General features: G+C 39.9%; 1 protein-coding gene across 1 annotated transcript in view; it reads right to left on the reverse strand.

Annotated features, from left to right (window-relative positions):
• DAB1 (DAB adaptor protein 1) overlaps positions 1-26,969 on the reverse strand; it is a 311,043-nt gene that overhangs the window by 18,866 nt on the left and 265,208 nt on the right. The window contains exons 7-12 of the mRNA XM_050901289.1: positions 21,779-21,910; positions 21,052-21,171; positions 20,419-20,457; positions 18,804-18,869; positions 14,103-14,162; positions 1,135-1,191 (exon numbers count right to left, since the gene is read on the reverse strand). Of these exons, the coding sequence (XP_050757246.1) occupies positions 1,135-1,191; positions 14,103-14,162; positions 18,804-18,869; positions 20,419-20,457; positions 21,052-21,171; positions 21,779-21,910 (474 nt within the window). The remainder of the gene's footprint in view (positions 1-1,134; positions 1,192-14,102; positions 14,163-18,803; positions 18,870-20,418; positions 20,458-21,051; positions 21,172-21,778; positions 21,911-26,969) is intronic.

Consider the following 26,969-nt stretch of genomic DNA (forward strand, 5'->3'; position numbering starts at 1 on the left):
ACTCAAGAGATGCCAGGTGACACCGAATCACTGAAAGAGCCACTTTCTTCTCATCTCTCCAAATTGCTTGTTCAGTACCACCCCTAAATCTGCCCTTTTCCTGCATCACTGGTGAGCTTTTCAGTTTTCTCCTCCCTGGCTTGCTAAGAAATAGCTTGTGTCCTTTCGAGGAGGCCATGAGCAAAGGCTCCCCCAGTGCTTCCATCCCATGTGAGGAAGCAGGAGAGCAAGCCAGAGGGGATGTGAAAGGGCAGGGCACACATGGTTACACAGACTAAGTGGAAGTGTCTGTAAAGTTATACGTTTTTTGTGGAAAAAATATTATACGTTTCATAGCAATACTGAAAATTGATAGTGAGTATACTTTTGAACTCAGGATTATATGGCAGGTATTTGAAAGGTGGCAACTCAGATCTCTATGCCTCAATACCCCTGTAAAATGGGAATAATACTACTTTTCAGAGTGCTTCAAGGTGATGGATCTTTGGAAATTCTTCACAGATATAATTCTGTTAAAGCTCTTAAGAGAAACTCTGCAGATGGATTTCTAAGCAGGCAGCTGGAGAGAGTGATAGGGAAGCCGACTTCATTATTTGTTGTAATAAACCCTCATTCACAATATTCCCCACGAAAAAGGAATATATTTACAGGGGAATTATTTCTTACAGGATAGCAACCTTATATGCAACAGGAGCTACAGCACTACGTCAGAGAATGTAAACAGAGATTTAGTGGGAACACAACTTCCTCACTTACTAGAGACAGCTTTAAACAGCAACACTTGGAGGTGGGATTTTAAAGTCCCAAATGGTTCAGATCTGGATTCTGGATCTAGCTTTTTTCTACAACTCAGTTCTCAGCCTGAATAAATGCATGTATCTTCTCTGACATAGACGTAGTTTTATCCACTTGCAGCATATGAGATTCTGGACACCAAATATTACCTTTTATTTTTGTGATTTCACTGTCACTACAGAACTGATTGCACCCATTACGCTTTTTTAAATTATTCACATCTGATATTAGCTACATTCCAGAGAAGTTAATCCCAAGCCGAATATTTTCAAATTGTATTAGTCCTATAGGTGATTTCATCTATATTTCCTTAAAACATTTTTAGTGTCACAACCTTACCTGAGTGACTGAAACAAGATTTTCATCAATGTCCAGCAATAAGTTTCCATTCTGCAGCTGTAAAGCATGATTTATGAAATGAAATGAATGATTTATGAAAATGACATGAATTTCTGAGCATGAAAATGATAACCTCCATAATTATTGACTTCAGTATTGAAATGAAAACCCTTTCCATCTTGCAGTGAGCACAGATAGGAAATCATGCAGTCAAAACAGTGAGTTTGAATGCTGCTGGGACGTGGGGCAAACATACACTTCATTTGTCCTAAATCTCATCTTCTGGTGTATAAGGCCATTTTACTGCTTGCATCATCATTATTTATTTTCCCAGATATTTATTAATTCAGCAATAAGCATACCCAGTGAGCTCTGATCCTGCTTATATTCATGGAACTTTTCACTGGCTTGGTGAAAGAAAGGACTTAACATCCTCAGGGGAAAAAAAAATTGCGTTTTGGACAACAAAAGCTCTAAAAGCAAGTATTTGCAGAAAAACACAGCTTCCTCTTAACTAGGAGAACTGTAACATCAATGTAAACATATTTAAGATGAACATTTTCTTTCTATAGTAATTTTAAAAATTACTCCCATAAGTCAATTCAAGTTATATTTAAATCCGTAGTTTGTGTGTGTGTAAATATGTGTGGGAGTATACTGCCCACACATGCATACATATCTATATCCATCTACACATTTAACACAAATTATTACTTCAGTGTCCTCAGAATGCTAAATTTCAGATAACATTTATTGTAGTGTTGGAGACTTCATTTCTTAAGAAACAAACATAACAGCAAGTTAGGAAAATCAAATTTTCGATGACTGAGAAGCTTCATACGAGTTACCAGCCAGTAATCCCATGCCATCTTAAAACAAAGAAGTTTAAAAATCTCAGAAACTGCCCAGAATGCTTTTTCCCCCCCTCATCTCATCACAGACCTGAAGAAAGAACCAAGACTGGCAAAAGGCAAAGCTAAAGGAAGAAAATGCCATCGTGCGCAACGAGGAAAGGACCCAGTCCTGCACCTTCTTGGAGCTGACAGCATGTTCCCCCAGCCCCAGGTAAGGAAAGTGTGAAAAAAGCTGTGTCCATTTATTCAAAGAACTCCACGGACCTTGAAAATATTCTTAAAATGAAACCAGAAGGGTTTACACCTTCAGGAGGGCCCAGGTTTGGCCAGCAGTTAAGCACTTTTTGTTCTGGCAGCCCCCTCGTTTAACACCCCATCCTCCAGCATCCAGCGATGCAGCTCGCATCGCTCTGAAGCGGATCGTGCCCCCAGCCGCACCGATCGCTCTGTGAAACCAACAACCATGTCTCAGCACAGAGGAAACATGTGCGCAGCGCTCAACGGACCATTAGAAATTCCCACCTGTGCTACAGCGGGACCTTGCAGAAAACATTTGCCCAACATGTCACGGCACGTCCCCAAGTGCCCAATTATCATGTAGTACTTGAGCTGCATCTTCCATTAGCTCGTGTTCTGCATCACACACTGGTGAGGAGACACTTCCTAAGGGTGAAATATCCCTGTCTACTAGAGCATGGAACAGCCTGCAATGGCGACCGTGCCGAGGCTGCAACATGGCTACCGAGGGCAGAATTTGGCCCTTCGAGCCTTCCTCTGGTTCGGCTTTTCAATACAAAGCGCTTAACCTTTGCAATTAAAGTCAACAGTCCTCTCCCTCCTTCCCCAGTGCACGATAGAAAATAACCAGAAGCCTGGAAAGATGCTCCAGTCCTTGATCTTTCTCTAGGATTGCTGTCTGTGGATTTCTCCACAGAGTGATGTAGAAGCTTGCTTTAATTACTCAAAAATGCATCTCCTTGAATATGAAAACACCCCTACAGCTTAGTCAACCAGGAACACACCAGTCACTTGCGACCAACCGCGCAGACTGAGGCGGAGGAAAGAGTATTAATCCCTGTATTGCGGTGACATTAAACCTATAATGAAAGCTCCATCTTTCTATACAGGCATGTGAGACATACTGTAAATCTTTTAAACATGAAATATGTAAACCTGGCTTCTTAAAGCAGCAGCAAGCTTTTTAAACCACTCCAGCCAGTAATGAAATTCCTCGTGACACTTTTCACTATTCACTAAAGAAAAACATATTATCCAAGAGCTGGAGAAAAACCAAGAGTACAGAAGCAATGATAAGAGATAAGTAAACCACAGCTTTCATAAACCTGAACCAAAACCGATCCACCTCCACTACAGTATTCCCTCTGATCGCCAAGTACTGTGAAAAACATCTTTTCTAAGCAATGCAAAAGTTCAGATTTTAAAAGGGAAATCTAGGACAGGCCTCTTGCGCTCACAGGAGTGTGAAGCACCTTACTTCTTTCACTCCTATAGACATAACAAGTCAGAATATTCAACTTCTGTTACTCAGTCTGGTTTTACCAACGGCAAGGGATCTACACTGACTTATAGCATGAGAAAACCTGCTTAATATTGCTATACTTTTGCAAACAAGATGATAAAAGTAGTGTCTTACAAAACGTCGTTCTGAAATCTCAGAGAATGAAGCAAAGATAGTGCCTAAAAAGCATGAAAAACCCCACAGTAATTAACTTGTACTCTGATACAGAGCTCAGCAAGTAAAAAAAGTATGAAGGATACTAAATATAGCAAATAACCAGCAATTAGTAATTAACCTTTGAGCTGGGTATTAGCTATTCAAATCTTTTAAGACAGCAGAGGGATTTAAACTTGGTTTCCTGCATTCAGGGTAAGTGCCGTACCACTCGGCCCAACAGACAATAGAGGGATCATCCAACCGTGCTGCCTCTCTGCATTTCCAGTTCCCTTTTTCCAACATGTATTTTACACACGGGAAGTCTAATGACAAGTCAAACGGTTAGTCAAACTAAAGATTTTTGTTCTTATTTTAGTTGAAAATGTAAGTATTTTGGCTATGTCAAATATTTTTTCTGACGGTTCGAATTATTATTTTAGTTAAGCAAAGCTCCAGTTATTTGCACAACCTTATACAACAAATGTTGATATTACTATGAGCTCCATGAGCTGCAAGCAGCTTGCTAATTATCTACAATTCATTCTAAAAAACAATTAGAACTATAACGAAGGAGCATGTCAGAATCATGACTAAACTGATCATCAGTCAAACCACGTCTAGTAGGTTGAGACACGCTGAAAACATCCAACAGATATTGTTTTCCTGTAAAACTACTGTTGGATTAATGAAGTAGCATGATAACTCAACAAAGAATTGCTCAATTACTTCCTAATTAAAGAGAATACATTGAAGAATATGTGTGTGAACAAAAAATTGTCAATGCCTCTGCAGTCTTCAGCCTCCTACAGATCCTAAAGATCCTCAAATGCCGTAACCTTTCCCAGTTACAGAGGTAACAGCAGCCACGATGTTACCATCAACCCAGATTTACACAGGTATAGCTGAGCTCAACGTTTTCGTTGTAAGGCTGCTGCGAACTTTTAGGCTGATTCCCAACCAGTACAGGTCACATCAGCAACATGGGCTGCCATAAAACTACACTGACTGATTTTTATCCAAAATACATGCATTTGGGCATCTGTCACTTACACAGGGTTCAAATCCAGTGCTCAGAATCCCGTGGGACACGGGAACCCTCCTGTTAAAGTTTCCCTTTTCAGTTTCATAGGGTAACTCTTACTTGTCAGAAGCACTCTTCTTCAGGTAATTCTCCTCGGTATTTTTATTTGAAGTAATAAACCCAAGTACTGACTTTGGTATGATGTACCCAACTACAGGGTAGCCTTGAGCTTCATTGCATTCACCAACTGCCCAGTTTCCTTTGCTTGTTCACTGGGAAGCACTGGATGTGCTGGTTAAAAATGCTGTTAGTCAACCCTGCGCAGCTGAAGAGATGGGATGGTTAAGGATAATTGCCATAATAGATTATTGAGGAGTGTTGGAGTGAATTGCTTCACTGTTGCTCGATAGCTTCCTTTAAATTAAGGCTCTCTTCATATGATCAAAACGTACGCTTACTCACTTGTTTATTTTCTCATCATTTGAAGGGAACTTAATTCTGAATTCCCTGTGTACTTTAGGTATTTACTCTCATAGGAAATGGTATTTAAAATGCTTCAATTACCACTTTTCTCTGACAGACTCTAATAAATCAAGAGTCCAAAAGAGTGACTTTAGCTTAGAGCCGTACCCATGCTGCTTCCAGGCAACACAACACCCAAGATAATTAAACTTCCCAGAGCACAGAGGATGCTGGTGCAAAGGTCCCAGCCACATGGTCACCGCCTCTATATCTTCTCCGGACCCCACGTGGTGGGTTCAGAGAGCATGGTATACACCATGGTATACACCGGTCACATCACACGTATTTAAAAGAAATGCTGTAAGTCCAGAAATATCACTACGTTGTTGAACTAAACACTGAGGCTTCCACAATGTCGGCACAAGCCACAAAAGCTGCTGTAATTTACATTTACTATGGACTAACAGGCCCTGACATCTGTCTTCTAGAAACATAAGCCTGGCTTTAGATTTAGGTACCTTTATAAATATGTGCAATTTATTGCATGCGGCTGATGCAATGCAAAGATATTAAAATGAAACATATTTTCCATTCAGCAGAAAACTGGAAACAAAGGGGAAGAGCAAAATATTTCAGCCGATACAGTGGCAAAAGCCAGCCTGCATCAAATTTCGTTTCAGCATGAGGAAGGGTGTCTGAGCAGGAAAATCAGGGACCAACAACAAGCTGCTGGCTGGTTCAACGTCAGGGTCAGCCTCGGCCAGGTTTCCATCCAGAGTTATTGCCAGACACATTCATTGGCATCAGTGGCATTTCTGGCCTAAAGATCTATTTCTGAAAGTAATGCACCTTTTGTTCCCAGTGTGTACCTCCACCAGTTCTCCCGGGGAAAACGGGAATGAGGACAGTCGCGCAGGACAGAGTAAGAGCTCAGATGGGGAAAGATGAACTCTTTAGTGTCACGGGACTATGGCACCGCCTGGGTGGCACAATGCAGCCAGCCATGGCAACACGTGATGGCTTTCTTTAACTGCAGATTGGAGAGACAAGTGATGACAAGAATCCAAACTTCCACATGGGAGCAAAACTCCACTTCTAGACTGTGACAGCAGAGACAGCTTTGGATGCTTGCAGGGAATAAACTTAACAATGGAAGGGAATTAGAAATAACCCAAATTTACTACTTTAAAATACTTGCAAGGCACAGTTATCCAGGTCTATCTAATGCTTTTCAAAACAACAGGTGACTGGAGCTATAACCAAGCTTGAGAAACAAGTTATTTCTATCTTCATCTTTGAATACTGCGTCATCATGGTATTTTCCAAACCTTGAAATCTCCTGAGTTTCAGCAGGCAAAAAAGTCAAGACCTGTGTACTTTTGTACTTAATAACGTAGGACAGCACTGAATGAATCTGCAAAAGTTTACAACAGCTTCTCCCCAAACTGATGCAAAATGCAAGCAGCACTTTCCCCAGAACTGTATTCCCTTTAATTTGTAAATAAACACCAAATTGTGCAACTGATATCATTTAATGCATACAGCGATACAGACTAGGTAAAGCTACAAACTTCACTACTTAGAAAGCAGACTGTGTGTAAATAAACGTTTTAGCAAATTACTACGAGCTGCAGGGCTCCAAGCAAATCAAAATGTAGTGAATCAATACAACGCGCAGCTGTCAACTTAATATATCAGCAGCCATCAGATAAAATCTGCATCAGTCATATTGCATAAAAGACAAAAATTCACTCTATGTAACAGAGCTTTACCCCACAATCAATAAGCTAGACCTATGGTTCAGCTACACTCTCTTTCCTCCACTTTGGAGAATATCAAAAGGGACAGAGTATTACCACAGAAAATGTATAGAAATCCAGGTAAGTTTAGGAATGCAAATACACATGAAGCTATTAGACATGTGACCTAACAGGCTGCATAACTGTAAGGGGCCACTGAAATGTTTATCATTTATTTGTATCGCCCGAGTTCTGTATTAAAAGTACAAATTTAAACTGCCATACTAACACCCATGTCACCTATATCCAACAAGATAACCATGTCACCAGGGCAAAACCTGCAGCTTTTGTTTGCTTCCTTGTTTCTTGCTGTTTGTACAGTACAAACAGAGATAGAAGGATGAAAAACTGATCAAGGGCAGTGCTGCTGGATTACAGCTTTCCCACACTATGGGATTATGTCCCAAATCCTAAAGGATTGCACTAGGAAGTAAAGTAAGTTCAATGCTTTGATAGCATGTAATCATTCTGCAGGAGGTGCAGGGTTTAGGATCACATTCAGGGAATGGTATTACAAATGTAGGAATGGAAAGCCAGCTAGCAGGACAACTCCTACAGATTAAAAAGAGCTCAAGATGTGGCCACAATATCAATATGACACAAGAGAACAACTAAATCAGGACATTTTATTCTCATCTGTCAAACAGTTTTCCTACACTATTAAAACCCGCTATTTGACATGCTAAATATAAAATTATGGATGGACTGAAACCAGAAGTTTGCATGGGCATATTTTCATTGTTCAGAAACTATCCAGATTAAGATTCATAATCTTAAATGACCTATCCATTAACAATGGATTAATTCTAACATCTAACCCTCCAGATTGTTGGAAATCAGACGCTGAATTCAGGTTAACAGCTTTTTGAATGTTCTTGCTCTACCTAGCATTGCAAGAACAATTTTTCAAGATTCAGCTGAAATATCCCTAACTTTGAGCTCAGGTGCTAAGACCTACATAAGCCATGTATATAACACACATGAAGAAACTTTATCACTTTATGTTACAGATGCTATAATCTGGGAAGACTAGGGAGGAGGACCTGGTTTTCTGCTTCCTGTGCCATTAAAATTTTTATTAAGGAGTAAACCACAAAATATTCCCAGAAAAAACAGCTTTAAAAAAAAGGAAAAAATGATACAGAGTCAAACAAAAAAATACAAAGACAGATTTAGTTATTACAGCGCTTGGGCAGAGAACTAACATCCCACTAAGTACAGTAGCAACAAGTTGACAGTTGTGATCTCTAGGATACATCCCTGATGGTGGCTAGTTCCTCTCCTTGGAAAAGAGACACAGGGGTTTGAGCAAAGTCTCAGACTCGGCCTCTCACCTCAGCTGAAGCTGAACAGAGTCTGCTAGTGAAAATTCAGGTGTTTAAGTGTTTTTTGCTGTGGATCCACTCCAAACTATGAGCTGCATAGCTGTTTATGCCAGTGCTGAGCAAGGGTAAAAGGCTTTTATTCAGAGTTTTTACTTGCGTTTCGCACAGGTATAAACAGAAGCAGAAAGTATAAAACAGCAGAAGATGAGGCTCATGGGTCTTGCTAAAAGGAAGGAAAAACCACCTTGACAAATCTCAGTGACCTTTTACAACGTAGAATTAATTAAATCACAGATAATGACAGACCTTGATTGGCAACACACATACCTAACACAAAGTCCAAACAAAATAGATGTGTCACCTACCTGCCTAACGTACCAAACCTGCCCCACGGCATCAAGGGATCTGCCTCTGCTGCACCAGCCAGACCTGACTGAATGCAGGACCCTCCTGCAATGCCAGCAGCTCCCCTCTAACCCCAACGGAAGGAAAAAAAAACCCCACTGATAACAAGTATCTCAAGACATGACAGTGCAATGTGAGCAACGTCGCTGGAGATCACCTAGCAACATCCGCTGCGATGGCCCAGAGGATAACACAGGGCAGGCGATGCCGGTCGCAAAGGGGACGGTACCCACACAGCAGACAGAAACGAATGGCTGATGTGTGGCGAGGCTGTTATAAGGTCTCCTTCTACAGCACAAGTCTCGCTATTGAAGACATGTATGTGACAACAACATCTCACCTTCAGGGCTCAGCTGTTACCTTTGGCATGGTGCTAAATGTTTCCATATAAGCCAGCAGTAGTATCAGAGTTAATATTGGTATTAAATCAAAAGGCAAACTGAGAGGAGGAGCACATGGAGCAGAGGCGTTTCCAGCGCTGCACAAAATCTTCTCAGAACAGTTAGTGCAAGGTCTACACTACAGATACTGGTATGCATATCCACTTCTATCTAAAAAAATAGCAAAGGCCCACCAAAACATCGAAGAAACTCATGCCACAAGACATTATCATAACAAACTAATATATTTTCAAACTTTGCAACAAGTAGCTGTGCCTGTTAAAAATGCACGTCCCACACCGCAATGTTAAACCTTGTACGTGGGGTTTAATTGAGCGTAACTAAGTCAGGGCATGTGAACACAGGTGTCTCTTTTAGCAAACGTAAATAAAAACGGACAGCTTTGCCAGCACAGATGGTCAGAGACTGGGTCTGTGCACTCTCTTTCTTCTCATGTTTGAAAATTTGATCCTGAAAGCCTCATTGTGGAGGCTGAAGTCAATGTCACCAGTCTGCAAGTTGCTTCTGTAAAGCCACTGATGCAAACTTAGGGAAAAGCCAGAGTTACAAACCTCTTCTCCAGACCAAGTGTCATAGAAAGAATTCACTTTGTAGAGGATGGTGAGAGTTATCTGAAAAGCTGCTCTGAACTACTTTATTGCCAGACATTTTGGTATGCCATTTCTCCAGGGACTGACTTTCCGTGTGAGCTGGTGGAGCCCAGGGCTGCCCATGCCTTCCAGCTGACCCGAGGCACGCTTCCTCTGACACAAGACCTGAACAAATCAGACCTGCAAATGGCACTGTAATCCCAGCCAGAATTAAAACTGAGCTTTCCCAAACGCAGCGTCCTAGTTTGGGCAGAAGGATCAGGCGGCCCTTATGGCTTCTAGACCTGAGTGTGCTCGGGTCCAGCCCAGCTTCATCTACTCCTCCCATGCCTTGCCCCTACGGCAGCCAAATTACTCCCTGTCCATTCCACCCGGGTTTAATATTTTCCACGTAGTTGGTACTAGCCTGCATTGTAAGGCATCAGCTGTAATGCCTTGAATCTTTATACAGCAGTAAGATGAGTTGTTTGAAAGCCTTCATAAAATTGTAAGCAGATAGTTTAGACATTTTGATGAGAAGAGAAGGTTTTATTGTGACGTGACTGACAGTCTCTGTGAAGGGTATTTACAGTCTGACTCTTATTACTAAAAACACCATGACAGGTAGAACTTGATGTGGATGTGTAATGGGGAGACGATGGGAAATTATGACAAAAAGAGCTCATGAAACATTTCACTTTTTTAGAACAGTTAATTTCACATACAGAACTACAATTTCTAAGTGGACCATGTACCACTTAACACCAGCTTTTTGGGGTAAGCTTGCTCTCTTTGTCTCGCTTGATGTCTGCTCTCAGTGAATGGAGAATAGGAGAACTGGTCTAAGGAAGGAGCAGAGAGAAAACAGGAATGAATACAAGAAGCATGAGCTGATACAGAGGAAGGGAGAGATACTGGGAGGAAACTGGATACCATGAAAAGTGTGTGTTTGGAGCTGAGCTGCATGCCTGGCAGAGGAAATCTACAGGAGAGTAGGATTTGCTAGGAAGGGATGTAGCAAAGAGATGGGGAAATACAAGGATTATATTGAGTAAGCAATCTTTTCATCCCAATGTCAGAGAAGTGACTTGGCAACCAGCCACCACTCATAATTGAGTTCAGTGGGTACGTTCAAATTCTGAGATCCGAGACTCATTCCTTTCCGCCTCATTTGCACCGTATTTACATTACTTGATATCAGAGATCATGAGGAGTCACACTATAAAGTACTTTGACACCTTCTGACAAATGGCCTCACATAACGGCACAGTACTGTGTAAGTACATCGGCTATCTCGATGCATATACAATGTTGAATACTTCTGCTTCTTGGCACTACCAGGAAGATGCTTCATACCTTCAGCTACAATGGGATCCCATACGCACAGAGAAATATTTGCCCAAATGGTTCTGGTTTCTTAGGAAGCTATATGTTATTGAAAATCAGTATGAATTACACTTCCCAGTTTCAAAGCTGCCTTTGAAGAAGGGATTCTGGCTTTTAGTTTTTACACTGTGGTAGATCTCACCCCACCTAAGCCTAACTATTTAGAAGTTACCATACCTGCAAGTCATTTAAAGTTCCTCTGCAGCCACGAAAGAACGATGTCCAGACGTAGATTTATTTCCACCTGAGAGGGACAACTCACACAGACAGGAGGAATTCCCCATGAAGTGGCTATTGCTCTACACCGGCTACAGAGAGTCAAGGGTGGAGGGCACCTAGAACACTGCTTCAGTATCCCTCACTTTTATGTGCAGAGACTAGAGATAACTTGCCTGGGAACACACCAGAGGAAAACAATCCCAAGACGGAAAACCAATCTCTGTCCAGGGAACGTGGGCAATTCAGTTTGAACTCAAGCAAAACTTGCTGCATTTTTATTAAGTGTTGTATTTATTGTCGGGAGAGAGAATTCATGGTGCCTGAAACCTATTAGAAGCTACAAAAAGTTTCTCACTTTATTCATCCATTATGAGATTACTGAAAGCAAGATCTCCTAATAAAGAAAGTGTCCTTCTATGTTTAAAGCAGGTAGATGAGCTAGATTGTTTGCCCTCAGATTGAATTTTAGAGGTTTATATAATAATGACAGCTATAAATTGAAAAAAAACATTATGGCAAGTGTCTCAATGACAGAGAGTCTCACATGTGGAAGGGCGAGCAATAAATCAGATGGGCAGTGGAATATTAAATTGCTAATTTTAAGAGCTATTGCTGCTTTTCTTTTTTTTTCTTTTAATATATACTAATATAAAAAGGTGAAACAAAATCTCAGCTACCTATTTCTTCCTCTTCTCTTTCTTCTCTTTCTCTTCATAAATTAAAGTACATAACTTGTTCGGATAAAAAGCTCTAATCGCTTTAAATTTAACCATGAAATAGCAAAAAAAAAATTAAGTCTGCAACCAGCTTCATGGAGATGACAGCTTGAATATATTTGATGATTACAGAGTAGGTTCCATATGCCCTATATCTCACAGTCATGCTCTTTACCAGGATAGTCTAATACCAAAGTGTCTGCAGACATGATTGCAAGTGTGCTGTATACCCAGTCATACTGCAACGACCTAAATTACAGACTATACCCAGAGTAAATTTGAAACATCGCTGAAGGAATAATAAAAAAGTCACAGGGAATGTACAGCGGAAAAATTGTAACGCTGCACTATATGAGAAATGAGTGAAAAATCTACAGCTATTCCGTGCCCACAAATACCTTAATTAGTTATGCAACATGAGTTATTTTACTAGATTTTCCAAGGCAACACGACGATGCCTCCCTCCTCCTAGTGGCTTATCATGAAATATTTATGGCAAGTTTTGTTTGTTTGTGCAAACCACAGAAGTGTCACAATTCAGGCCCCCATCCAGCCCCTCCCCAGCATTTATCTTTTTTATTCGACATCTTGGTCTCTGTGCTCAGCCCAAGCTGTGCAAGTTACCGCATCCTCATGTGAAAGGAGTCTCTCTTTCTCTCTCTTGAATACAGGCATTTCTCCCATGCTTACAGTAGACTGAAATTCCTGACTTTTTCCTTTATTTTTCTCCATTCTCACACAAATCCTCAGAAATACTAATTTTCAGTGTCACCAATGCAATCGAACAACTTCTCAAGGTATTTATAGCAGATATTTATATTAAACAGTATAACCCACCCTTCAGCAAATGCATGCTTTGTTGCTAAGGCATCTGTCACCCCACTTCTTCTCTCAGCCACTTGTTGCCATTCCTTATACATTCTGGGGATAAATGCTTCACCTCTTCAAAATGCTAATATACAGAAAGGGAATGGTGCCACTTCGATACAACAGCATATTATCCCTATTTTTTAATAGGCTACTGTCCATGCAAGGCACAGGACAGAAAGAATTGTGTTGACAGTCTACATTGACCCTTACCCTCTTGTATACTTAGAGCACTACAGAAATAATACGTAGCAATATTGGGAGGAAATCTCCTTGTGCTGATTACAGCCCACAATAACCAAGAAAGCAATGCAATGCAATGTAATGCATAGAGAAAAAAATCTGCCACTCAGGAATTTGTTGAGTGAGGTCTTTTTGCACACTTAATCTTGATGTAGTTCCTTTCGGAGTTTCCCCACAGCTGTTTAAACTAATGGCAATTGCACGTATCTCTGCCCTACAACTCTACAGCTCTTACTAAGCTCCCACAGAACTTGATTTTATTGGAAAAATGATTGCTTTTCTATGGTGCATTTTAGGTTGGGTTTTGACATAACTTGTTTGTTTGGGTTTTTTTCCCAAATGACAGAAAAGTAATTCTAACACAAATTCCCTTTTTTTTGGTAACATTTGATTTGAAGCTCCTTATGAAATCTTTACCTATCAGCACACTGTATTCACCAGGAAGTCTTCTGAGAGGTACAGACATTGTAGCCACAGAAAAATCACCGTAGAGGTCACTGACAATGTTCTGCTATACCTTTTCCTAATGCTACTTCTCTCGACCTCCACTCTATTCAGATCTTGCCTCCCCTGCTGTCCTACTAAACCAAGCTGTAAGGAGCACAATACATGAAGTACAGCTCTGACAGAGCACACGGGGGGGAAAATGCAGCCCATGCTCACTCAGTGATAAGCCTTGTACAGCGTTGGGTAACAGAGGAACCCTTCTAATCCAGGCAGCAACGATTCATGCATTAACATGCAGAAGGCTCATTGTCGACTCTTAACCACAGATAACACATTTATAAATGGTGACTTTCATCAGAATGAGTCGGGAAAGACAGAAAGGAGAGTTAAGTAATGAATGAGATGGATATAAGTGACATTACAATCCTGGTTACTCTGAACCAACCCAATCAACCCCTAACACATCACTGATAAAATTCACATCACGAGGAATGTAAAAAATGTTACATACAATAATGAAAGTCACAGAAGCTATGAAACACACCTTCTTTACTGCATATAAATAGGGAAGATACTTACACTTACAGGTTGACTTTTTGGCACATCATAAACACCTTCCTTCTTTTGGCTGGTAGGAACCTGCAACAGCAAATGAAAACTAAGGTCATTACCCAAGCAGGTTTGATGAAAAATTGAAATCAGCAACTGATGTTTGTGTACAGGGTAGTCATTTAATACTAATGAAATCAAGGATGGTTCGCTTTTCATCCAAGCAGTACCATTAACGGAGAAGATACTGAAGAAATAAAACATCTATCTGAATTTTTTAAATCCTAAAGCCTAGTAGTGTTCAGAAACGAGATTTTCATTTGCAGTTAATTTTGGTTGCATTAAGTCCAGGTGCACTTGGATCTCCTTCCTACTTAAATGGTTGGTTTTTTCATTTTACTTGGGGGTTAGAAGATACACATGGAAGCCATGATCAGGTCAGTATGTCATCTTCCTCCATGGCAGAGATCCAGAGTAGAGCTACTGATTTGAGGGAAAGAGATGTTTGGCCTATGGCATTAGATTTCTTCCTTCCAATTCATTTAATAATCTAAGTCAAGTAAAGTCATACCATGTACCCCTGCAGTGATGGGGCCCTGCAGCTGCTCTAAGCGATGTTTGGTTAGAATGCTGCAATTTTACTAAGGAATTACTGGTCTGTCAAAGTCTGACCCAGCCAGGGAGCTGAACAGCCTCGCATGGACAGGGGACGATGCACTTTAAAAAACGCTGGGCGCGTCTTTAGTTGAGTCAACACCCATGATTTACACCTTGGGCATTTATAACCTGCTCATGTAAATTCAGTCGCTTTGTAATACTGGGCTTTGCTTGCCTAAGGACTGCTGGTTTACATAATTATAATTTGTGATTATATTTCTTTTCCTTCCTAGAAGCACTGAACGTCTATTGTAAATGACACAAGCAAAAAGAACCGTAAAAACATGGTCTAAACCGGCACGAATGCTCTAAGTAAATCAGTGCTACTTTTCCACTGAACAAGGGCATTCAGCATAAGAAGGTTACATTTCCGACATTAATGAAAGCTCACAGGTCAATAGGAGAAATAATATTGCAGCTATGACAAAATGATTACCTTTTTGTTTTCTAAGACAATAAATATCTTAGAGTTCTGATATTAGAGTAGGACTGGTTTAGGGGAAGCTGAAGGAATGTTACTTATTCATTGAGATGTGCTATCATTTCTTATTCTGTATAATATACCAAAAACTCTCTCTACTGTTCAAACATTCTCTTGCCTGTGTTTAAACGTCAAAGTCTTCACGGGAAACTGTGCATCTTTAACTTGGTGCACATTGCAGAAGTTTGTCAAGAGCATGAGCGCAGAACCCTCACAGAAACTGAACGAGCTTTTTAAAAGATTTCTTCTATTCCTATCCCGGGAATGACTTGCTTGCCTTGGTTTTCTCAAAGTACTGGCCACTTCCACTAAAACCACCTATCACATTAGATATGTGAAACTGGTAACAGTGGAACAATTCAGTTTCATGGAAATAACAGTCTGTAAAAAGAGAGAGCTTTAAGTGACAGTGTAAGAGCAGAAACCAAGAATTGTCTATTTATTAAGTCACTGGAAAGCTTAGTCTTCATAAAAAGAGGAGAAGTGTGGTAAGATAAACTATTTATAAACTATCATCAGGGTGCATTTTTTTTTTCTCTCTGTGAAGTTTTCCCTTCAGTCATTCTCCTCTTCCTCCTTCCAACTCTTCCATGAAGTCATCCCAATTTGCACACTCCTATCCACAGCTTATTGTGGAATGAGCACTTCCCTGCACTATCGATCCCCCCTTTTTTACTCCAGCTTATACTTACGTTAGAAAGAAGCTCCTGACTTCTAATATCAAGACAGAGAAACTTTCTGAAAGACATTTTTCTCTCCCAACTCGATACTGCCTGTCTTCTTGTTGTCTTTACTTGCCATGTATCATCACGCTTTTTTGCATCGCTACTTAGACTGGGGGTCTGCAAAGGATTTCTCCTGTTTTTTCTTTGATTAGCATTATCAGCAAAGAGATACCAGCACTATTGCTGCTGACAGCTCTGTTTCTGTGACAGGCTGTGAACCATTTTGATGTACTTGCATCTTACCAGCAATACAAGCACTGCAACTCAGAAACCCCCATCTCAGATTGTCAACTCCTCATGGAGCAGAACTTGCCTCTCCAGAGAGACCAGTGCTGCTACATACACAATACAAAACCACCTGACAAAATCCCGTCCCCATCTTACTAAAACAACAGGCAGGAAAAGACATGCTATTAAGAAATTGGACACTAGGTGAGAGGATTGGTACATGCTCAGTGATCAAGTCCTTACCTAACTAACACATTAGAGCAACTTACATAGGCAATATTAAAAGAGCAGACAGACACAGTCTTTGGGATAATGTATCAAAGAAAGGTGACAGACAGAGCAAGAACGCTTAAAAAGAAAATTGTGACCTCCACTATGTTAAAAAGAAATAGAAATTGTCACTTTCGGCACCTATCTTCCACCTCCAGTTACCCACTGGGTAGGAATCTTTTCCACCAAGGGAGAAGTGAATTCTTTGCTTACCAGCTCTTGGTTGAAAAACCAGAGCAGCACCAGAAGAAAGATTTGGCGAGGCTGAAGCGAGGATGCATGAGGTTACTGAGCAGATGCATGTTTACCAAACTGTAGTATGGGGAAGGCTTTGCAGTAAATAATAGACGCTGGCACCAATCTGCATCAAACTAAAAAAACCCCACCAAACAAAAAAAAAGAGGACCTTTTCTAATTTCATTTTTAATAGTAGCCTGGATGGTTCTGAGATGATCAAGATCTTGTAAGAGAAACAATTTTGCCTGTGATCTGAGTGTAAGATCTGAGCTGTGGGAACCCAGATTTATAGCAAGCCAAGAGCTCACGAAGTCCACGGGAACTAGGAAGCTCGCAGCTCTGGGCAAGTCTATGGTAGCAATACTTCAGCATCTGTCAATTACAATAGATAACAGAAAAAGACTCCTAGCTCCCTAATCTGAGCATTTGCTGTATTCAAGGTATTGCCTGTAGTAAATACAGAGAAGGACAATGACAGACTGCATATACTGAGAGTATGGTATATTAATCATGGGTATTTTCTGTGCACTACTGTGGGAGGAAACACTTCATCACATCCAGATACTGTCAAATGAAGCCTTGAGCAATTCTCTGGTGACTTAAAGGACAGTTAGAGCAGTACCTTGAGATGAGGCAAGACCTCACTATCTGCTTATCATCTTCTATTTCCATTTTAAGAAAAAGAAACTATGCAAAGAGTCCTCCTGTTCTTTAGGCCATTCCTGAGAACACGGTTCCTATTTCTTCCCTACCCACCAAAGTTTGCTCTAAGATCTCCAAACACCGGGGGCGACGGCCCCATTTTGCTTGCTTCCACCGGTACTTCTCTAAAATGTCACTAAAAGCTCCGCACTTCAATGGACAACAATCAGAATTTTTTTGTCTGAATGTAGTTGTCCTGGGATTTTTGTTTCTAGCATAAACCTGACAACTAGAGTAGTAATTTTTTAGCAGATTGCTTTCCTGAAAATAGTCAAACTTTCAACACTATGCGGTAGAAAATTTTCAACCTTAGGCATACTCTCACTTGAGAGCTTCGCATGTCTTGGTCTAGAGATGCAGCAAGATGCATATTCTAGTGTGAGTGGCGGGCGTGCCAGGTAATGAACAGAGACAGGTTAAGTGAATCTCATCTCAATGACCCTGTGATGGGGTCTGTACGATGGTTATTTTCTAATGTTTAACTTGCATTTCCCTTTCCCACTTAGCTTCTTTCTATTTTGGCTTACAGCTACCCTACCCTTTCATTTTTTCTATTATCTTTCTACCTTTTCTCATTACTTAAAAAAATACCGTTCCCCTTTTTTTTTTGTTCTATCCTTGCTCCTGTCTACATTAAAAGAGCTCTTCCTATTAGCAGACCAACCTCTAGTACAGCTAGATGAAATGCCTAATCACTGCTTGAATCTCCTTCCCCTCCATACTAAATGATTTCCTCAAATCACAATTTTCTTACAGCATACAGAGATTTCTGTCTATCTTCAGATTTGCCTCTAGTATGTGATACAAAATGAATTACATTATATTTTAATACACCCTGTACTGATCCCTTGAGGATAAACTGAACGACAAAAAACTATTTTATATTGCTTTCAATGCAATTTTTTGTCAGTGTGAAGAATGCAAGCTTGGGCTCTAACATAACATATGCACTCTGAAAATATTTTCCCCAGTCTGGGGGATAGCCATTGAAAGCTCTTAAGTTTTGCTCAGTTACTTCCTTGGTTAGCCGGAAAGAAGAGCAGTACCATCAAAATGTCTTTCTAAGAATTGCTTGGATGGTCTGCCCTCCATGAGATTTCAGTATCCATTTCTTAGAATAGGTGTAAAAAGTTTCAAAAAATTAACAGAAAAAAAAAGAGAATCCCCTATTTATCACCTTATATGGTGTACTCAAAAGTTTAAGACCCTTCATAAGCTGACAAAGTTAATAAAATTTGCAGAAGCTGAAATGACAAACAACGGGAAAATCACGCTGAGACTGGGCAGATTATTCGTGTCATGTCACCAGAATGAAATGCCAGACATTTTTGTGATGAATGAAAACTAATCAAAATGAACTATATATGAAATGTACTTTAATAAATGCTTGCAATTGTTGCAATGAAAACACCGAAGTTAGCGATTTTATACCTGATAAATGTTTTCTTCCGTTTCAGGCTCACGGATTGGCTCGTGTCCAGCCTCAAACACAATGTACTATTACACCAGCCGCCAGAGAGGAAAAGTCAAAGATGAAACAGAAGGGAAAAAGGCGATTTGGAATTCCACGTAAAAACACAGGCAGGCATTAAAGAAACAAGTTCAAAGCACAGGCTGGCAGCAGGACAACTGGTTTGTTGGAAAGCGCAGAGTAAGGTTGTTTCATATTTCATAAACCGGCAATGAATAGACCTAAATCTCCTCTAATGATCATTAGAGCAACTTCCTAATTCTTTCTCGCTAGGGAGACCGCCTGTGGCCCAATATTAATTTTCTGAAGTCAACGTGAATTTTGCCTCTTTTACATAATGGCAATTATTTCCACATATATTTATTATCTATGAACAAAAAAGCTAAATCCGAACTGGGAGAATAGGCTGGCGCTCATGTAACAGGCCACATGGCAAAAGGCTGTCACAACACTTCATTTTCAGGTTCTTGCTTTGTTGTGAAGAGCACAAAGTAGAACTCCTGCCATTATAAAAGCTGAATAGTAATTTAGGGCATCCTAATCCTTATCATCTTTCTTGCTGCACCTTAGGCACCGTTCAATATTCACTAATGGTTGAATCAGTTTCTTTCAGCGTGCCTCCCACTGACATGCCTAAGTGGGAGAACACAAGATCTCCAGGAAAAAAGAAAAGTAAACTATCGTATATTTTGTTTCAGCACAAAAACATGAGAATGAAATTACATCTTTTTCTTCTTCACACTCAGTAGGTTATCGGACATGAATATATTGACATATTTCTGATAATCATCTTTGCTCCCAGACATTTTGCTTGGATGAAACAAGCCTTCAATTTCAGATCTATCATTAAATCATAGCCCAAACGCCAACAAGGGAGTGTGTTATAACATCAATTCCACTGGTTTTTTTTCCAGATATTCACCCTCTGAATTAAATTCTGGCCCCATAGAAGACAAAAACAAAATGTCAATTTATTACTACCAGAGCAAGATAGTAATAAATTGACGTGTTGTCAAGCATTGGAACAGGCTGCTCAGGGAAGTGGTGGAGTCACCATCCCTGGAGGTATTTAAAAGACGTGTAGATGTGGTGCTTAGGGACATGGTTTAGTGGTGGACTTGGCAGTGCTAGGTTAATGGTTGGACTCGATGATCTGCAAGGTCTTTTCCAACCTAAATGATTCTATGATTCTATGACTCTCAGATGTCACCTTCCTTATTCTCAAAGTAACTCCTTTTTCAGTTAGAGCTTGTATTCAAAAATGATGACAAATCTCATTTGGAAACTCAAAATCTGGACTCACAAGCCACATTTTAGGAAATATTTATGACATATTTGATCTAATATTTCTACACTCCAACTGAAATATTCTGTTCTATTCTATACAGACATATTGTGCTATTACTTACAGCTTAATCTCTAAATATGCTACTTTCTGTAAAAATCTTACAAGTTTCTCAGAAGACGTATCTCAGTAAATTTCAAAACATCTTGCTAAAGGTTTTGGCTGTGTTTGAAGATAACATATATCTAGTCATTTCTGAAACTCCAAGGCCATACAGCTTCAGAAATTACCTGGTATACAGGATCTTCTACATCTTCTTCCAAAATTGTCTACAGCAAAGTAAGAGGACAGGCAGTAAAAGCAAAGAACATAAACAGTAGAGATAAAAGAACTGTATTCAGAAATTAAAGGACAGCAAAGAAATAAGCAAAATGAGGTAAGTATATAGTTTTCTTTCTTTAGTATACAGATAAAGTCACGTTATTGTACAAAGTAACTTTATTCAAGTTTCATCCGAGTTTAACAATCTGCACCTTATTTGACTTGATTCAAATACACACATTCAGCAGTATATTGAATCTTCCCTAAAGTACTGGACACTGTTAAAAACCTGACTTACAACACACTGACCTTCATTACAGTTTTCCTTCTGAATTAGAAGAAATACTATGCGGGAAATGAACAGATCATTTCCAGTTGCTAAACATGTTCATCATACCCCAAGTGATAGCTTTCATCACTGTTTAATCCTACTTCTGAGCTCACGATGGCCGTTAGGTTCATATTTGTCCGTTTGAAGCTAGCACTGTTCAAACCCATTGCTGTTAAGAAATGCTGAGGATGCTCAGTGCCTCTTTGGAGCAACTTTGGGGGATACTTCAAACCATACTTTTCTTGGCAGTAGTCTAAGCTTATGCGTGTACCTGGTATACCGCTTGTTCACACTGTTTGTCCTTTTGTGCCTTTTTTTCCATTTCTTCCCTTTGTTTCAGTTCATAGATGAGCTGAAACAGGTCTCGCAAGTCCAGAATTACAGGTTCAGCCTACGGAAGCAAAAACAGGAAGGAAAGTTTCTATATGGAAAAATATACACCTCTTATCCCGTCCTGCTGATAGCGCAGTTACAGCATCTCCACAATTGGAGAGAACTTCATACAGAATTAATTTCTACCTTAGCATCCAGGCTCGGGTTAATTTCTATCGAACTAACTATATTTGCAAACTAATAATAATTATAATTATGAATATAAAAGGCATATATATGAATATAAAGGCATATTTATTAGTGGTTTCTCATACAATGGAATTACGGTACACTATATGCAAAGTCTATTTGGTGTCTATCACTTTCTGTTTAAATGAGTATAGGAATATAACCAAACTTATCTGTATCCAGTCTAGTTTAGTTAGAAAGGAAAACAATAACTAATTATAAAAAAATACATCATGAAAAATCAGAAATAGTGAAATACATTCCCTTTTTCCCAAGCTCGTTTCATTAATTTGCTATTTAAGAACATCTAAACAGACACTTGTGACAAGTCTAGCACAATCATAAACAATACAAGATTGGCCTCTTGAACAGCTTCTTATGAACGCAGCTTTTCTATTGAGTTACACTGTAGAAAATGACAGTGATTTGACACTTACTGCCTGGGCTGTTTTTATTGCCACAAATCTATGATTTCCCTCCTTTCCACATACATATCCAAACGCTCGATGGTCTGTGATATCCTTTGCGATGTATGAAATTTCATGAACTGCATGGTGGTGCTGTAGTAGCTATTAAAAAAAACACAGTAAGAAATAGCCATCAAAATGTTCCATTAAAAAGCGGTATAATTTCTCTTTCATCAGTGCTTTACCTGGATCTCAATACACCTACAGAATTAAAACAACCAAACATATCCTGGTATCAAAATCAATTAATATCTGAACTCTTAAAGCCGATTCTCTTTTCAAAATCTAGCCAAACTTGACTTGCTTTAACAGTTTGACTAAAAGCTTCAACTGAAGATTTTTCTTGGTATGTTTCGGTGAGATATAATTCAATAGAAAATTTCATGTTACCTAGTTACTACCTACACAGCATCCTAGGTACAGAATCGATATTTTTAGGTATAGAAAAGAAGCAGCAGCAGCTACCTGTAGCTTCATACAGGGTGACTCTGAGGATAGACTGATCTGCAGGGGCTGCAGAGCTGAAGCTGAGATACCCAATCTCTCTAAGAATCGGCACCAGACTTGCTTTATCTCTGCAACGCTCAGCATCAGCCAGCAAGCAATATTTCATGTAAAGCAGTAACAGAACTCCAAAAATTTCTTTTTTCCCAGAAAATTAATGGAAATGCAATTATTCAACTTGAAATCAATGCTAAATGCAAAAGTTCACATTTTATTTAAAATCCCACTTTGGTTAACTGTAATAATAAAAAGACTAAATTTTGTTTTAAATGTATGAGTAAAACTCTCCCCAGAGCCAGGACATGAATCTGAGACTCCTATAAGCATGTCTTGGAGCGCCAGAATCTTTCTTGCTTCGGCCTAAACAGTATTTTATTACCAAAGTAATACTTAACTATTTCTATTTAGAATAATGTCCTTGAAAAGTTTATCTAAAACAATCTATTAGTCTGAATTTCTACCTTCTGATATCTTGACCTGCTCTTATATCATCTAGGGATAATGCTATTTCTGAGAGCAGGCAAAGCCTCACAAAGAATTCTTTTGAGGTCCAGATTCCTGCTGGTTTTGAGAAAAGCACATTTTGAAAATCAGCATGGTATCCAGGCAATCTCTAAACAACCAGTTATTTTTGGAGTTTAAAAAAAAACATTCTAAAATTCAAAACCGGAGAGGATGTGTTGTGTGTAGAAGCGAAAAGGCTGAGTGCGTGCAGGGCAAGTGACAAGCGCGATGAGACTTCTGTAGAACACAGACTGAAATTTAAAAGGAGAGGCAGCATGCAAGAGACAGATGACTACATACAAACCAAAAGACTGGCCATGTTTCATTTTCATTTCGCAGTAAATGACTCCTAACTTCCCAAGATCAAGATTGCTTGCTCGTAGGAAAATGGAAGTGTTGCCATTGACTTCAGGCTGAACATGGCTAAGCTGAAGGTACACTTCAGAGTCTCCCAACATGTTAAGCGTTTAAAATTAATGATGGGATCTTACTTAGATAATACAGGGATATTGATTTATTAGGTTTTTCTGAAAACCAAGTTGCATGCTATCTGTTACAATGAAATGAAATGTTCCCATCTCTCTATTCTGCATATGATGGGGAACGTTATTTCTGGCTCCTACTAAATCAGAGTTCTTTGACATTGCTTTATTGATTGCGAGACAGCATTTTGCACTGAAATTAAACTGTGATCAGATTCCTTCCTCATGGAATTAAATTTGAAGATCATTCTACCATGGAAAAGTATCACCCACAATGTAAGACAGCAGATGGAGACACTCCAATTTATTTGGGAACCCTCATTAACCGTTCGAAAATCATTACATTTTTAATGGTTATGATATTTTACATACTGTATCAATAGATGTACAAATTAAGTAAAGGTGACTGCAGCATTATCCTTTCACATATTTTACTCCATGGAGCGTTTAGCAAGAGTTTTTCATTTGTTTGAGGGATACTGAGTTGGAACATACACATGAAATGCAATGTTGCATACACACATCTGTACTCAAATGTAGATATAAACAGTCCTTCGAACCTGCGTTTTCACAGCCCTCGATTCATCTAATGTGTCCTTTCTGCATATTCCAATACTTCACTCCAAATATTATTTAACGAGTGCCTGATTCTTTGCTCATCGTAAAGCAGAAATGAGACTCCTGTTGCAGTCAGTAGAGATTTACCACCATAAAACGCAAGATCAGAACTGCATCCTTTCTGTAAATCTTTGTTTTAAGGACGCAGCCTGCCCAGTACCCCGCAGAGTCCTTCACAGCGGCGAGACGTGCACTAGAGTAAAGGACAGCAGAAGGGACAGCACGAGGAGAAACACCATCTCATCCAGCCACCCAACAGAGACTTACAATCGAGGCCGTCTATAAATACATGCTCTTTGCATGTTTTGATTAGATTTGCGTCTGATGCATTCGCATAGATTAGTCTCTCTGGTAAAATGAGACCAACCAATAGAAATGTCATCTTTATCCCTCAGTTTGTGACTGCTCACATGTAGCCACCCCCTCAATACTTGATATCAACAGTCCTGAAAGGAAAGGAAACAAAAGCCACGCAAAATTGCTTATAGCAGAACTGCTGGTCAGTGCTCAGCAGTTAATATTCACAAGCTGCTCTGCCCCTCTTTCTCCTCAGTCCCCCCCCCCTTTTTTTTTAAATCCTGTCTCTAGAGGGTCAGAAGCACATAAAAGAATTATTTCATAACTCAGGGATGTTTATGACACCCCTGTATGCCCATGCTGATGAATTCCATCACACACTATTTGATGTTTTTACCGTATCTTTGCTGAGTGCTGCTATGAGCTATTTACCAATTCATAAGTGAGGTATCAAATTGTTTTGGAGGGCTGCAGTACAACAGAACAAATTATAGAGAAGACTTAATTTGTATTATGGTTCAATACTGTCGATTAAATATTGCACAGATTAGAAAGTAATTTAACATTTAAGCTTCGGTTGTTAAAAAAACCCACTGTATAGCCTCCAAATTATTTTAGGTCTCCCGTGACTTTAGTGACTGTTGCAAACATCGAGGATTTTAAATGGAAGCACAGATAAAGTCTCAAATCGGGTAACTAAGAATCTCATGATGCACGAGTCCTTCTTTTTAGGCTAAACATGATGTCATCATTATATTTTACCTGGTGTTAAACTTAAAGAAGTCCAAAATACCCACCTGCACCAAGGCTGCTGTCTTCCCTCTTCCCCTTAAGTTTACTCTGGTCTCTCCCACCAGCCATTATTTTCTCTCCTTTTCTCCATTCTGTCCCCCGCTTCTCCTCTTCCCCCAGGTTGCTCCCTGTACATCACACTGAATTGATTTAGCTGCCTCTGAGATCTGTAGCATTTCTAACTTCCCTCAGGCTGCTTGGCACCTATCATAAATTTTTTCACCCCTTATCCTCATCTTGCCCCTTTATTTCCATGCTGTAGCCTCCAGTGCCACTAAATCAATTAAGACAATCAATTAAGTACTTGGAGGGTCCAGCAATCATGTCAAATATGTGAGTTAGATGGCATGAGAAAGTCACTGCTTTACTATCGCTATTTCTCTTTTAATGAGGTTGTCTATTTAGTGGAGCCTGGGGCACAGTGTTAAGAGCCACAACGAAAAATATCCTGCAAGCTACCAAGTCTCCTATAAAAGCTGCCCCACCAAAAGCAGGAAGCATGTACCATACAATATTATATCCATAAGGACAAGTCTCACAGGGATTTAAGCTGCACAGCCTTTCACTTTGAATAACTAAACGGTGAGCCTGTTTTCAGATAGGTGGTATCAACTGACCGCTCTGCTGCTACAATTTCCACGCTATCGATACTGGGATGTGGGTGACAGACGTGGGCCAAGCATCCTCTGCATTTCTATTCCTGTCTATTCACTTCCATCACATTTGAATAAGCAATAATACATATTGCGTGTCACATAAAGCTCCCCAAACATTAAAGTTACTCACCAAACTGCAAAATCCTTAATGGATTCATAATAAAATAACTTTATGGACTATAGTTTCAGTCATGCTGCTGTCTACCTGCAAGTCCCCCGTATTCCAACTGATGTTGTGATTGCTTAGCAGCATGTTAGGAAATTAGGCCCTATATGTTTAGGAAGACCACTGAACAAATCATTGAAACTGAACCTAACGTGGAAAATTACGGCAATGCCTTAACAACAAGCTTAGCAAGCCAGAAGTGCAATAGTACATTGACCATTATTTACTGCAACACATTAAGTGAAAACAATGAATTGTAAAACACATGAGTGGTTCTGAGATGAATTTTATCTCATTGCTGCAAGAAATGCTGGAGTTGTACAGACGTGCAGCCAGCTCCTCCACTACACCTAGGAGGCTGCTGAGTTCCTTAACGGTGCTCAAGACATGCATACTACGGCACTTTGCCAAATGTTCTTCGTGGCCATTTCCTTACAATTCCTGTTTGTTTTAGCTGAGATTTCAAGGGATCATGGGGACAACAACTGGTCACACGCATTTCTCTAACTGCCTATGTTTGTGCTGCAATGCTTTTCTGCTGTTTCGTTAAAATGCACTTAGCGGAGGTGGTCTGGAGCTGCTCATCTCCATCATAAACACCCCACAGTCCAAATACACGCTTAAGGAGCAGACGTGAAACACCTAAATTCTCTACAACTGCAGATTCAAATCCCAGACCTGTCTAGTTTTATAACTTTCAGGCAAGGATGGAGAGTAGTCCCCTGTATGTAGACAACTAAAAAAAACCCCACCCAAACCCCCCAAAACCCCTTGCTGGCATGGAGTTTTCCCTGGTACCCGTTAACGGTGCATGGACACGTGTTAAGCAGTTGTGAACCTTTCAACTTCCTTTCCCCCTAGAGACAAGTGCGTTTCAATGGGACTGTGTACCAACAATTTGGGGAAAAAGTCAATGATCTCGAATCTCAGTGAAATGGAAAATGAATCAGTAAATCGTATTTGCACCACAAACTTTCCTGCGTTGTTTTCTGGAACTTAGTATTTGGGTGGCAGATGGGGTGGCAAGGCATCAGCCTACCGAGATACGCAGGGGACGAGCAGATGGGGGAAACGCAACAAGCCTTCCCCTAACCACTGCAAAAATTTTCAGTTTAATGTGAAACAGCGAAGAGGAGACAGCT

Source organism: Gymnogyps californianus, chromosome 8 (assembly GCF_018139145.2).
Source record: "Gymnogyps californianus isolate 813 chromosome 8, ASM1813914v2, whole genome shotgun sequence".
Taxonomy (NCBI): Eukaryota; Metazoa; Chordata; class Aves; order Accipitriformes; family Cathartidae; genus Gymnogyps; species Gymnogyps californianus.